Source organism: Lissotriton vulgaris, unplaced genomic scaffold (assembly GCF_964263255.1).
Source record: "Lissotriton vulgaris unplaced genomic scaffold, aLisVul1.2 SCAFFOLD_1320, whole genome shotgun sequence".
NCBI lineage: Eukaryota > Metazoa > Chordata > Amphibia > Caudata > Salamandridae > Lissotriton > Lissotriton vulgaris.
The window spans coordinates 338,162-351,915 of NW_028242523.1; the positions used below are offsets into that span (position 1 = coordinate 338,162).

Below are 13,754 nucleotides of genomic sequence, written 5' to 3' on the forward strand. Positions count from 1 at the left end.
CTGATATGCCCTAAATACCTGTGCTTACCACACCTGACTGACGTGGACGCCTTAGTGAGATCAGACGAGGTATCAGGTAAAAGAGCCACCAACAATGATTAAGATGTAACTAATGAACTAATTAGATGTGAGTACTCCTAGAGGTGGGTAAGGGTGGGTTTGGAGGTTTTGTAAGGGCCTTATTTCTGCATTCATTGATTTTACTTTGCACCGCCGTCCCACTTGCTATTTATTGGTTTCACCATTTTTGAAATGCGAATAAAATGATTTGAACCTTTTTATTTATTTTATTTATAAAGTTTTATATAGCGCAAATTTGATCCCGAAGGATATCAGAGCGCTTTACAATTTGAGGCAAAGGTAACGAATCAGAACATTAGTCTAACATGGGAAATCTAATGGGCATTGAATTTCAAACCATCAAATTCTTGCTGACATTCCTGAGTCCATTTGTACTCTTTATTTTTGCCTAGTAAAAATCTTAAATTGATAGATTTACTTGCCAAGTTTGTTATAAACTTCCCATAGTATTCTACCATACCTAGGAAAGAAGCAACTTCCTCTTTGATTCTGAAGTGGTTAATTTAACAATGGTATCTACCAATTCCTTCTTTAGAGCAACACCTATTCCTGTGATAAGATGGCCCAAATAATTAACCTCATGCAAACATTTTTTATATTTCTATAAAGTGCTGGTAAGGCAGAGGTGGAGTATGTTATATGTAGGAAGCAACTAGTATCAGTAAAAAAAGGGGGAGAGGGGGGACAAGGAGCTGGATATAGGTCCAGTAGCTCATGCTCCTGAATGTAAAGCTGTCACTATAGAGGACACAGTTCCTCAGAAAGAAGTAAGACTAGAGAGAAACGGGGAAGGATTGATCGTTCCTGTGGCAAGGTCGGAGGGACCTTTACTCGATGCCCTCAAACACCCCGAAGGATGTCATGCTTCATCATGGGGCGGTGTTCCTCGTTGGGCTGGCGCTGCAATGCCCGAAGGGTCACTTTATCTGCGATCTTTTTAGGTATCTAGCCGTAAGGTGGGTGCGGGTCTGCGTGCAAGGGTAAGTGAAGTGTAGATGTTAAAAGGTGACTAGAGGGGGTGAGGCAAAATAATTTAATGAAAAAACCCACTGTCATCAATAAAAAACAAAAGGTTGTGTGCCCCTCGAGGGTGGTAATTGCCCTCAGTAGCTAGACAAGTGCAAAGTATTTTCTAGACGGGGAACTGGCCCTATCCTATATTTGTTAAAGTATCTTACTTACCCTTTGTTGAATTACAGCAGATTAAACCTGCTAGAATTTACCAGGGGGGAGATTGGGGTGTTTACAGTACCACGCGGATTTTGGTGCAGGAAACATGCTATTGCCCAGAAACTCTTCATAGCTGCTACTTATCACACTTGAAAATTAACATACACCAGAGTATCATTATTTATCCAGTGTGATAAAAAGCACCTGGATTCCGCCCAACTCGGAATCACAGACAGATACATATTCGCCCACGCTTGGGACGATAAAACAATAGGAGCGGAGCGTCGGTGACGCCGAACGCTTCCAGCAGGTGGCAGCAGCCAATGCCCTCTCGGCTCTTCTTCCCAGCACCAGAGTTAAGCCAATCGCGCTCTCAGTCACCAGGCGCTTCCCACCTTCATCTCCATATTCCCATTAAACCTCCTCACTGCCTGGCCACTGAATGGCTGTACTGTGGGTGCAGGCGGCGCTCAGTCAAACAAGGTGTCTGAGGAGAAATATAACAGCCACATAAAGCTGACTGGAGGAGTATCGAGGCAGAGCCGGTGCTTCCTCTGGCCACTAGCCCACATTATCCCAGCCCCTCCCATAGTGCACACCCCTGTCGCTCCCACCCCTTCCTCGTGGCCACGCCCCCCTGTCAGAGGCCTGCCGGCGGCACAGCGCCCTGTCAGATCCTGCCTAGCGCCTCCGGTGCACACCGCTCTTAGCATAGTGGAGGAGCAGGTGGCCGCCGCAGCGCATTGTGGGCCGTCGCTGGGGCACCAGGCATCGTTCACTACCACTCCTGGTCACCAGCACTCTCGTGCTGGTGCGGATCTGCACCTCTTCGGATATTTGTCCCGGTCGTCTTGCCCCTCGCAGATTCCGCGCTGTCCTGGGTACCACAGCCATTGGTGGCATGTAGCGGCTAGAAGCCCCTGCGATGAATAGCGCTGCTTCCAAACGTGCTGTTGATCTCACGACTCACTTTCAATAAGGTTCGATTCTTGAAGTGGAAATAGAACAAAACCAGGTGGGCACCTTTCGGGGATGAGCCGGGATTGGACGGAGATCGCGGGGAACAGTCGGTTTTGACGGCGGAGCAGCGGATCCAGCTCAGAACCGGTGCTCGGGGGACAAGAGGACGCCGCGGTCCCGGCGTGGATGTGAGGGCTTCTTGGCGCCTTCAATATGAGCACAAGCAGTAAGTGCACTTCCCTACGGGCGCTGTCAGGTGGGAGAAGGTGGTGGGGGAGGGTCGGCACTCGGCAACCCTGTACACGAGTAAGGTCGACGCCGGGAATTTTTGCTGAATAATTGGTTGTAAGAAGCCGGGTCGGTCTCTGAGGAATTTAGGTTTGGGGAAGGGGAGTGTTTTTTCTGGGTGGGCGTGTATGTGTGGCTAGATATAAATTTGTAAGTGATGATGTGTTTTTGGAAGTGTACTGGCAGGTGGTTGTATGGGTTTGGTGGGTTGTGTCTGTACTGGAAGTACTATGTATTTACGGATGGTTTATTGTATATCTGTGGGTGTATGTGCACGTGTTTTTATGCATCGGTGGGTGTTTGTGGTTGGTTACATGGGTACAGGGAGTGGGTGTGTATTACAGGACAAATGTGTATTTGTAGGTTGTGAGAGTTGGTTGTGGTGTATTTGTAAGTGGCTGCTTATTTGTGGGTATGTGCATATTTGCGTAGCTGTGGGTGAATACCCATGCATTTTTTTAATGAGTGTATTCAAGAATGTGTTTGGGTAACTTATTGTATGTCACTGTATACGAGTATATATGTACCGGTGAATGTTCCTTTGTGGGTGGGTGAGTGTATTTGGGAGTGGCTACTGAGTAAGTGTGTTCTTAATTGTGGACGCGTGAGTGTGACTGTTGGTGTTAAGGGTACACTTTTGAGATGAGTTCATATTATTTAATGGACGAGTGATGTCTTTACAGTGGCAAACGGGCATGGGGCAGAGTGAGCGTGCTTCTGTGGGCGAGTTGTATTTGTGTACGTTTGTGGGTGAGGCATGGATGTTTGGGGGTTGGTTGGCCAGTGTTCCTTAAAAGATGGTAGAAGTGTGGCCGCGCGTGGGTACTTACGGTGGTGGGTTGGTGCCCCGCGGGGGTTGCGTGTTGGTAGGATGGGGAGGGTGGCAGTGAGTTTATGAGTGGATTTATGATGGGTTGATACTTTTATTCGGGTGCATGTTTGCGGTACAATAGTCTAGGACGCCGGCCCTCCCCTGCCTGCATCCCCGCCGTTGTTTATTTTCTTGTGATGTGATTGGTGCGCTCGCGCTCTCTGGCAGTGCACACACCTCTCAAGCTGGCTCCAGAGAGGCCAGGCCGGCGGCGGGGCATTGTGTCCGCACACCGGCTCCACGAGCTCACCTCTCGCTCTCCCTCTGGCATGCTATAGATCATGTCTGTCTGCATTCCTCGTTTGCCACTCATCTCTCTCGCATGTTTCCATTCGCCTGTCTCCTCTCACCGATCCGTAAACACGGACGGACGTTTCCGTCCCCCTCTCATTTCTCTCCCCCCTCCATGACACACCTTCTCTCATCACCATCCCATCCCGACCCGTCCCGTCTTTGTCTTTTATCGCCCCCGTTGGATTTTCCACCCGCTGCCGCGACGGCCCCCATTGTATAATCCCTTTCTTCCATTCTCTACCCTATCTCCCTATCTCTCTCCTCGAGCCTGCCACCGAGGCGCGGGGTCTGTATTAAAACAGGGAGACGCCCCGGGTCTGCCACCCACCCCCACTGGGCGCCGCTGCAGCCGGGAGCCCTCGCATTAAATCCGGCTCTGTATTGGGGCGCTGTACCTTTAGCCAAGCCTCACCCTTTACCTAAACTGTCACTGTGGACACCTGGGATACTATACAATAAACACAATATCTGGAATACTTAGCTCCAAGCACCGACAGTGTGCTTTATTCACAGCCATGTCAATGAAATACTTCATTTAAATCGTATCTATGTATCCAGTCAGAGTGAAATACTCATGTGTGGCCCAATGGGAGTGTCTGAATGAGAGGCACGTCCGTGGATTTCATTCAGCGCTCTCTCTGCGTACTTCATTCAGCCCCGTCTGTATATTACAATCAATGCTCCCCCTGTATGCTTATCTGGGTGCGTCAGCCAGGAAGTCCTCTGTCATTATAAGCCAATCACAGCAGAGTCTGTGTATTCAGCCCTGTCCCTGTCTAAATATTCCAAACCCAGCCCTATCTTTATGGTGCAACCCTAGCTCCTTGCAGTGCACTTCAGTCATAGGCCGGGCTAATATCCCTCAATCCCTTTGTGGTGTGTATCATTCCTAGCCCTGTCTGAAAACTGCAATCGTGCCCTGTCTGGTACGTATCAATCTTCACCACTTCAATCACTGGTACATATAACATGACATGTGTATTTGTAAAGCGCACATATCACCCAAGGGTCTCAAGGTGCTGAATAACAGATGTATATTGTTACCCAACTCAATGGTACTCATTTTATCGACATTGATAATAGTTATGAATCCTGTATCACAAGACGCATTCCAACTTCTTTTCCTCGCTACCTTTGGCGTGAACACAGAGCGTTGCACGCCAAAGGTAGCGAGGAAAAGAACTGTCATCACAATTTACTCGCACATCGAGAACGTTGCAAAATTTTGAAGATATAAAAGAAGTCCCTGATGAAGGGCTATATGCTTGAAATGCATTGGGCTATATAAAACAATGGAATATGAAATGAAATATTCATGAAAAAACTTACATAAGAAAAACTTTGCTACTATTAAATGAAATATGAAATCATGAACAAAGATTTTTTTGAATTATTGTTGAAAAGTTATAAAGGAGTGCAGAGTTGGAATGCGTCTTGTGACACAGGATTCATAACTATTATCAATGTGGTATCAATCCTGACAGCCCAGCAGGATTACTATCTTATGCACCAACGAAATATATGAAAAACAGTACCAACGGTATTAACCAAACATACAGAGTGCGGAACCCTATTCAATTGATCACTCATTTTATCGACCTCAGATGGATGAAAGGCTGGGTGGACCCGCCAGGATTAGACCCTGTGGCCATGAGGTCGAACACAGGTCCCTGCGGTGGACGCATTAGTCCACTGAGCCATCAGACCCAGCTATCATCACCCTCTGATTAACTTCGATCAGAGCCCTGTCTGATACATCAATCCACGCCTAGTCTTTGGGCTCCATTCACAGCCATGTCAAGCAACATCACTTGAGGCCATACCTGCACTCTTCACTCAATGCGCTATTCATCAATCATGGTGCAGTCTAGGCGCTTGAATTAGAATAGTTCAGGGAGAGCATTGTCTGCATGCCGGAGCTCCCCCGGTCTGCCTAAAGGATAAGTTATTCTGTGTAACTCAACCCTGACCTCTCTACTCCAATGCCTTCAAGGTCTGTGTGTTCAATCACTGCTCTGTGTACATATTTCATCCACGACCACCTCTTCATATAGGAAGAAGCCATCCTTCAATATTGGCCCAGTCCAATACACTTTAGTTATAGAGCTGTCCAGCTAGGCCTGCTTCAGTCATAGCTCTGGCCATATTCCAATCATAGGCCTGTCTGATGCTGTGATGACACATGTGACAGCTGAGCTATGCCTCTGTCAACGTCCATTCTCTCTAGATTGCATTTTCAGCCCTTTCCTGTATGTCAGGCATCTCCCTGCCTATAATGGTCCGCTTCTGTCATGGACTTTTCTATGTGTTCAATCATACTCTGGCTGGCAAGCTTCAGTCCTAGCCCTGTCTGGTATATTTCAATCTAAGCCACGACTGTCATCTTTCATTTATAGCTCCTTCTATATCATGGGTGCTCACAGGCATTTTCCCAGGGGCCAAAAAGTTTGGTGGATGTGATGTGGGCGGCAGCCGCATTGATGCCAGCAGAGCGGTGATAGGGCGAGGTTGTTGGTGGTAGTGGTGTTAAGGTCAGTGTAGGTGAAGTGAGGACTATACACCTAGTGGCTGAATTGAACAATGTGAAATCAGAAACCCTGGGATTAATCCTGGCTTCCCAACTTAACGAAATTGTGTGATCCAAGGCAATTGTTTTAGTTCACTTTCTCTCCTTTTTCTTCATTATCACGTATAAGAGGACATCGAAGTACATGATTTCTCGGTGTGGGCTGTCAAAACGTTCTCTTGTGTTTGAATTAATCAACTATAATGTTGTTCATGTATAATGGAAACCCAGGCCACCCAAAGAGTGCATATAACAACTAACTTGCCTCTTTAGTTCACTATTCACTTGTTGTCAGGGTAGGGGGGTAGGATGAATGTTTCTAAGTTTATATTTGAAAACTATCACTTTTAAATTAATACTTCTCAATGCACGGATATAATCAAATGTACTAAGGTGAAAAGGTTCTGCATATTAATTAAATACACTTTTTGAATTTTGAAGAGACTGTCATGTTTTTACACTTTTGCTGCAGGATGTGTTTGAAAATGAAGGTTTTCCTACAGTAAAGTGGCGTAGGACTCCCTAGTTACACCCCTTTTCCAACACCACTTAACCTTGAAATAAGTGCTTGCCTCTTTATTTAACGTCTTTTTAATGTTAGTGCTGATTTGAGTAAACAGCAGCACAGTGCTGCTGTTGATCAGGGGGCTGCATGTAAAGATCAAGGGGGCTGCATGCGCCCCGGGCCGTACTTTGAGTATCAATGTTCTATATCATGGGATGTTTGGTCTTTTGTGTCACCGAGAGCCGCACTGATGCCAACGGGGAGTGTGGAGGGGGGGTGTAAAGTGGGTGTAGGGGAAGCGAAGCATGTATATCTACTGGCTGAACTCAATTGTTCAATGTGAAACCTGAAAACTTGGGATGAATCCCGGCTTGTCCACTTGACCAGATTGTGTGACCCTGGGTAATTGTTTTATTACAATTTCCTTACTTTTTCTTCATTATCACATAAAATGACCACAAAATGCATGACATCAGAATGTGTGCTGTGCAAAACTATCTTCTGTGCTTGGATGTAATCACTAAAGGCATTGTTGTCAGGGTGGGGGTGTTAAGCATGAACATTTTTAAATTCATGTTTGAAAACCATGACTTTTAAAAGATACTTTTGAATGGACTGCTATAAATTTGATTTAGTAAGGTGAAAAGGTTCTACAGGTCAATGAAATACACTTTCTGAATTTTGAAAAGACTATCATATTTTTACATGTTTGCTGTCTTTAAAAATGAAGGAGTTCCTAAAGTTAAGGACATAGTTACTTCCTTTTGTTTAACTGCAATTAACCTTTAGATAAGTGCTTGCTGTCTATTTAACATTTGTTTTATGTTAGTGTTGGGTCGAGTAAACAGCAGCCCAGTGCAGCTGCTGCCCAGGGGGCCGCATGTAAAGGTCAGGAGGGCCGCATGCGGCCCTTGGACAGTACTTTGAGTATCAATGTTCTATATGAACTGCAAACATAGCTGTCTAGTGTGCTTCAGTTATAGCCCTGTGTGTACATTGTGGGCACAGCTTGCCTGGTACCCTTAATGGTGCGATTCAATCTGTGCCCTCTCCGATTAATTATAATTCAGTCATAGCTACCCTGTCTACATATAACAAGTATACACTGTCAGGCATAGCCCTGTTTCCTTTGCTATACTTCCAGCACACCCCATTCCCTATACATTGAACCACAGCCCTGTCTAGGACACTTCAGTCATAGCCTTTTCTGTGTATTGTGGTCAGAACTCTGCCTGACGAGCTTCAATCACAGCCCTCTCTGGTGTACTTCAGCCTCTTCCGTTTCTGTATATTAAAATCATAGCCCTGACTGGTAGACATACCACAATACACATGTCTGTCTGTGTATTGTGGCCATAGCCAGTCACGGCTACTGCCACTATGGCAGGGCGGCAGGGCAGCAGGAGTGGGGGCTTGAATAAACAAAAAAAGTACCTGCGGTCGCCACGCGCTTTGGTGCACCCCCTTTCTGCCGCTCCTCGCAGTCCATGGGGCAACAGACTTCCCATCCAATCCAGATGCTTCTCTCATACTATGAGAGCAGCATGGGGGTTGGCCTGAGCGGGTTGGTTTTACTCTACACTTAGGCACAGGGAGTCTGTAGAATACAGCCGGGTTAGAGAAAGCTAAGTGCGCATGTCTGTTTGGCTGGTCTAAGAAGGCCGGCCAAACAGAGATGCACACTTAGAAGTGCACAACATTCTTCCTCCCCCTCCGATGGCCTGGCTCAGTCCCTCCCCACACATGCAAGAGGAGCTGCCGCTGGTCATAGCCCTGTTTGGTAAACTTCAATCATAGCCATTTCTGTGTGTTGTGGTTTTTGATCTGGTAAAGTTCAATCAGCTCTGTCTGCGTGTCGTGCTCACAGTGCAGCCTGGTAAAGTTCTATCATTGTGCTGCCTGTATGCCACGTTCACAGCTCTGCCTGGTAAAGTTCAATCATAGCTTTGTCTGTGTGTCGTGGTCGCAGCGCTACCTGGTAAAGTTCACTCAGCGTACTCTCTGGGTGTCGCGGTCACAGCGCTGCTTGGTAAAGTTCAGTCATCGCACTGTCTGTGCGTCGTGGTCGCAACGCTGCCTGGTAAAGTTCAATCATCTCTCTGTCTGTGTGTTGTGTTCATAGCCCTGTCTGTGTGTTGTAGTCACAGCGCTGTCTGGTAAAGTTCAACCACTGCGCTGTCTCTGTACGTTGCAGTCACAACTCTCTTCAGTAACTTGCAATCCTCCCTATTGTGAGCTCCTGCCCGGGGTGCTCGAGCAGCAGAGACAGATCTGCACGTTCTGCTCTTCTGCCCCTCCTATGCCAGGGCAAGAGAGAAATGGATCTTGCAACTATGCAGGGCCAGGGGCTTTAGGGACTTCAGGGAGGTTTTTAGAATCCTTAAATATGATACCACCCCCCTGATAGTGTTCGCCACAGCTAGATTTCTCCAGTCTATGTGGTATACGAGGTGTGCAATATTAAAGTCGGAAGTTCACACTTTGCCACTTGCGCAGTAGAATATTCTCTGTAATGTTTGTGGATCCTCTCTGATGTTACTTGGGCAGGGCTCGCCTTCTTGGGGTGTCATTCTTTTTTTTTTAAATAATACTTGTATATATTGTATATCCTTGTTTTTTAACTGATGCTTTTTAACATTTGTAGGATTTGCCTTGTATGAGATTTTTCCTAATCCGCCTTTTATTATGTATTTTTATGTGTATCGTGTGTATGGCCTTTTTTATGGTATTTTACCGATAATAAAAGCTCTTTGACTGACTGGCAATCATTGTCCTCTCTGATCAGGAGCACTTCAATCATAGCCCTGTCTGCTCATTGTGGACGTGCCCTTGGATGGCAGATGTGAATCGTAGCCATATTTACATGTATCAATCATACCTTGTATGCAGGCGCGGCCAGTGCAGGTAAGAGCAGAGGAGCAGTGGGGTGGGCGGGGGAGGGGCAGAGCGGGAAGTCAACAGACGACAGAGTAGGGAAAATAAAATAAATAAATAAAACCACTTACCTTGGGCTCACGGCATCGTCGAGTCGGCGATGGAGCGAGGGCAAGGTAAGTGGTTTTAATTTATTTTATTTCCCCCCATTCCGACGTCTGTGGACTTCACTCGCAGCCCTACTGCCCTTACCTGTACCAGCCGCGCCTGCTTATATAGTATTGCTTGATCAGAGCTCTGTCCACCTACTTAGATTTCTACCATACACCAGTCTCCATACATATATAAATCGCAATCACAGGCTCGTCTAATGTACTTCAGCTGTATCCCTTTCTTAAAATGGCACTGTCTGGTATATTTCAGTCACTGCCCCCTCTGACTCGGAATACTTCAATAACATCCCTCTTTCATATTGTGCTCCTAGCCCTTTCTAGTAAATGTCGCTCATAGCCTTGTCTGCTGCACTTTCATAATATATAGACCTTTGAGTTGTGACATCTCTAGACACCTGTAATAAGAAAATGATGCAGCTGCTCAACTGTAATGATTTACTGCAGTTGAGTTGTCACATCGTAATGCCTGCTGCCAGAGCCAGCTGCCAAGGTGAAAGCAGGTCACAGAGCATTATTACAGATGTAGTTTAAACAACAAAAATGAGAACTGGCATGTTGTTGCTTTTGATATTCGTTTCTAAAATGAACAGTGCTCTGCAGAAGGGGAGATTTATTGCAACATGTTTATTTTTGCACACAATACTTCTAGGGAAGAAATAATTTATCTGCTTGTCAGTATTCATTGTAAGCTACAACATTTTTTTAATCTGACTTGCATTCAACTAATTTTAATATGTTTATGTAACAAATTACCAAGTGAATTTTGGTATGTTCAATTCCACACTAAGGGATGCTTTTTTTCCTTATGACTGCAACTACAATGTCTCTTTTATATGAATCAGCAAGACACCAAGGAATTAAGAAGTTTGCAGAAAGGGTGATTGTGTGATCATGTATTATAAATAACAAAATGCACTCTGCCATAAGTTTAAATGATATTATGAGTCAACTTGGAATTTCATGACCTTCTAAAGAAGCTCAACTTTTTTGCCTTGTTGCGCTGTATGATTATGGAACCCCTCAGTGACTTGCACTATGGTTATAACGACAGAGAGTACTTTATCTCATATATCATAGCGCTGTCTGTATATTGTGGTCATAGTCTTGTTTGGTAAATGTCAGTCGTAGACCTGCCTCTGTACATTGCAATCAAAGCCGTCTCACCTCAGTCACAGCCCTGTCTGTTTATTTTGGTCTTAGCCTTACCTGTTACCTTCAGTTACAGCCATACCCTGCCTGACACTGTTAGACCACAGCTCTGTCTGCCTCGTTATACTTCTATTATAATATAGTGTCTATAAATTACAATCACAGTCTTTTCTAATGTACTTCAGTCATAGGCTCATCTGTACATTTCCCTCATGCCCATCTTGGTGAACTTCAGTTATATGAATAATCAAAGTGGACTAGCCCACTGTATATGTGGAATATATTCTAATATTCTAGATCGCTTGTAGCTGAAGCCATAAAACTGGACCCATTCGGTCTTATTTATAAACCCCTCACACACCAACCTGGTTGGTGTCATGCTTCATCATTGGGGTCCAACCAGCCTGCCGAGTGCTGCCTGGTTGTGCTTCTAAGCCTGACTACAGCGGAGCGGGTGTTGTGCAATAGTGTGATGTGAATGAAGGTGAAAAATTAAAATACACTTCTGAGAATCCCTGCCTAGTAATGTATTCTTGGTGGCCCAGAGTGTAGGTTTAAAAACTATGTGGTGCAACTACAAGTACAAAAATTATGACTACGAGTTGACTATGTGTTGGTGGTCTACATGTTTCAGTCCCTTCAAAAAATTGGGCAGGACTTTCTTCAGGACCAAGAGTGGCAAAGGTGGTGCCACAGGTGATTATCTCCTACACACGTGCTAAGGTGTGTGGAAAAAGTGAAATAAAAAGGTGCTGCTGTTACTTACAGGCAGCGGATGTTCGCGAGAAAAATCTTTGCTATAACATGGTATTCCAGAGATTCGGGGCGCGGCGGAGAGGCACTTCCGGAATCGATTTGATGTGTGTTCTCTGCAGGGAACCTAGATCGGGTCCCTCGGCGTCCTGGCTGGTGGCCCCTCTAAAAACCCTTGCTCTCCTATTTGTTTAGCTTGAACTTCAGTTATAGCCCTGTCTGTATATTACAGTCAGAGCTCTGCCTGCTGAACTTCAGTCATAGGCATGTATGTCTGTGTGTTACAACCAGACCCCTGCCTCGTGAACTTCAATCATGGCCGTGTATGTATGTGCATTACAATCAGAGCCCTGACTGGTGAGCTTCAGTCATAGCGCTGTCCAGAGGCACAACTAGAGCCAAATTTCATGGGGGGGGGGGGGGGGGGCGGGCGGGATACAAATTTTGGGTGGCTAAGTCTTCCAGCAATAAGCAACAAAGCCTCTTCAACAAGTAAATGGTATTTTAAATACCTGGTAAGTACTCGGGTGCGGCTGCAATAAGACGGTCGTCAGCCTGGAAAGCTGTCTCAGCCCCGGCTGACCCACACGACTGGGGGTGGGGGCTGAAGCCCTTTGAGCCCAAAGGGCGTTGCACGCCTGGCTCTGTCTGTATATTAAAATCAGAGCCCTGACTGGTGAGCTTCAGTCATAGCCCTGTCTGTATATTAGAACTAGAGCGCTGCTTGGCGAACTTGAATCATAGCCCTATCTATATGGTACAATCAGAGCCCTGCTTGGTGAACTTAAATAATAGCCCCGTCTGTATATTACGATTAAGGCTCCCAGTTTTCAGTTTTTACTGATTTTTACAGATAAATACAGACAGAAAACAATGTGCTTACTGTCCGTATTTATTTTAAAAAGCAGAAAAATATATAAAGTTGTTATGTGAGAGACTCTCCATGCCGTCCTTTATGAATTCCAGTTCGACCGCTGAGCAGATAGACAGCATGGGGAGTTAAAAAGCAGGACGAGATTTCCGTACATGATGGTATTTGTTAACATATATTTGCATATTATGCTAATATTTATCTGTGGGTGTAGTGTTTTGTTATATTTGCTGCTTAATTATCTAAAACGCAACAGACATCATAGATTAAGTGTGTTTTTATCAGTTAAATAAATATGGAAATATACCATTTCACAACGCCATTACTTCTGAAAACACTAAATAAATATGAATAGCTGCCAATAAGATGGCCAAAAAATAAATATTGATAAATACAGACAGAAATGTTAAAAAAATAAACACCATAAAACCGGGAGCCCTAATAACAATCACAGACCTGTCTGCATATTACAATCAGAGCACTGCTTGATGAATTTCAATCATAGACATGTGTGCCATGTTTCAGCCAATGGCTTCTCCGCTTTACAAGTGCAATGTGTTGGCCTCATGTGGTCTGACACTAGGCTGATGGGACAGTGCAATGTGCTCACTGTCAATTTGCCTCACTCCGAGCTTCCCTGAATGGACACTGTGCAGCGTCAGCAAGTCCTACGTCGGGTTTTACTGATGGCTCAGTTCAATGTGTTTTGCCAGGCGGTCTCACACCTGCTTCACACATTAGTACATCTGTGTTCTGTTTCTATTTTAAGATATTACCGTATTTCTTCAAGGACCTGTGACAACCCCGATCTTATGTGGGCCTAGAAAAGGTGAGATATTGATTTGTCCAAAGTCACACTGGGTGTCAAATGACGTAAACGGAAGTCATCTTCTGACCCAGTTGCTTGTGCGGTGAACACAGGAGCATACCCTTTTACCACACTGTGGGTTTGTAAAAAAATCCCGATTTGAAAATGCTGCTGGCAGCAGATAATAAACGGCGTAATTTATCATTTTGGCGGCAATGATTCAGTTGTGATACAGAGTTGTATGACAGAACAACCCAGGGAAACACTCTGCATGCCTTTACCACGCATTTTTTACCCCACAGTTTTTTTTAGATTTTTAGATCGAATATGCATTTTCAACATATGCCTTTAAAACACATTGTATGTATGTATGTATGTATATATATATATA

The 13,754-nt window shown here is 45.1% G+C and overlaps 1 protein-coding gene across 1 annotated transcript in view; it reads left to right on the forward strand.

The window, feature by feature from the left end:
- Nucleotides 1-2,292: 2,292 nt before the first annotated feature.
- Nucleotides 2,293-13,754, forward strand: part of LOC147668937 (actin-binding LIM protein 3-like) — a gene marked incomplete at its 3' end in the record, with an annotated part of 333,512 nt that continues 322,050 nt past the window's right edge. The window contains exon 1 of the mRNA XM_086948335.1: nucleotides 2,293-2,437. Within this exon, the coding sequence (XP_086804461.1) occupies nucleotides 2,425-2,437 (13 nt within the window). The remainder of the gene's footprint in view (nucleotides 2,438-13,754) is intronic.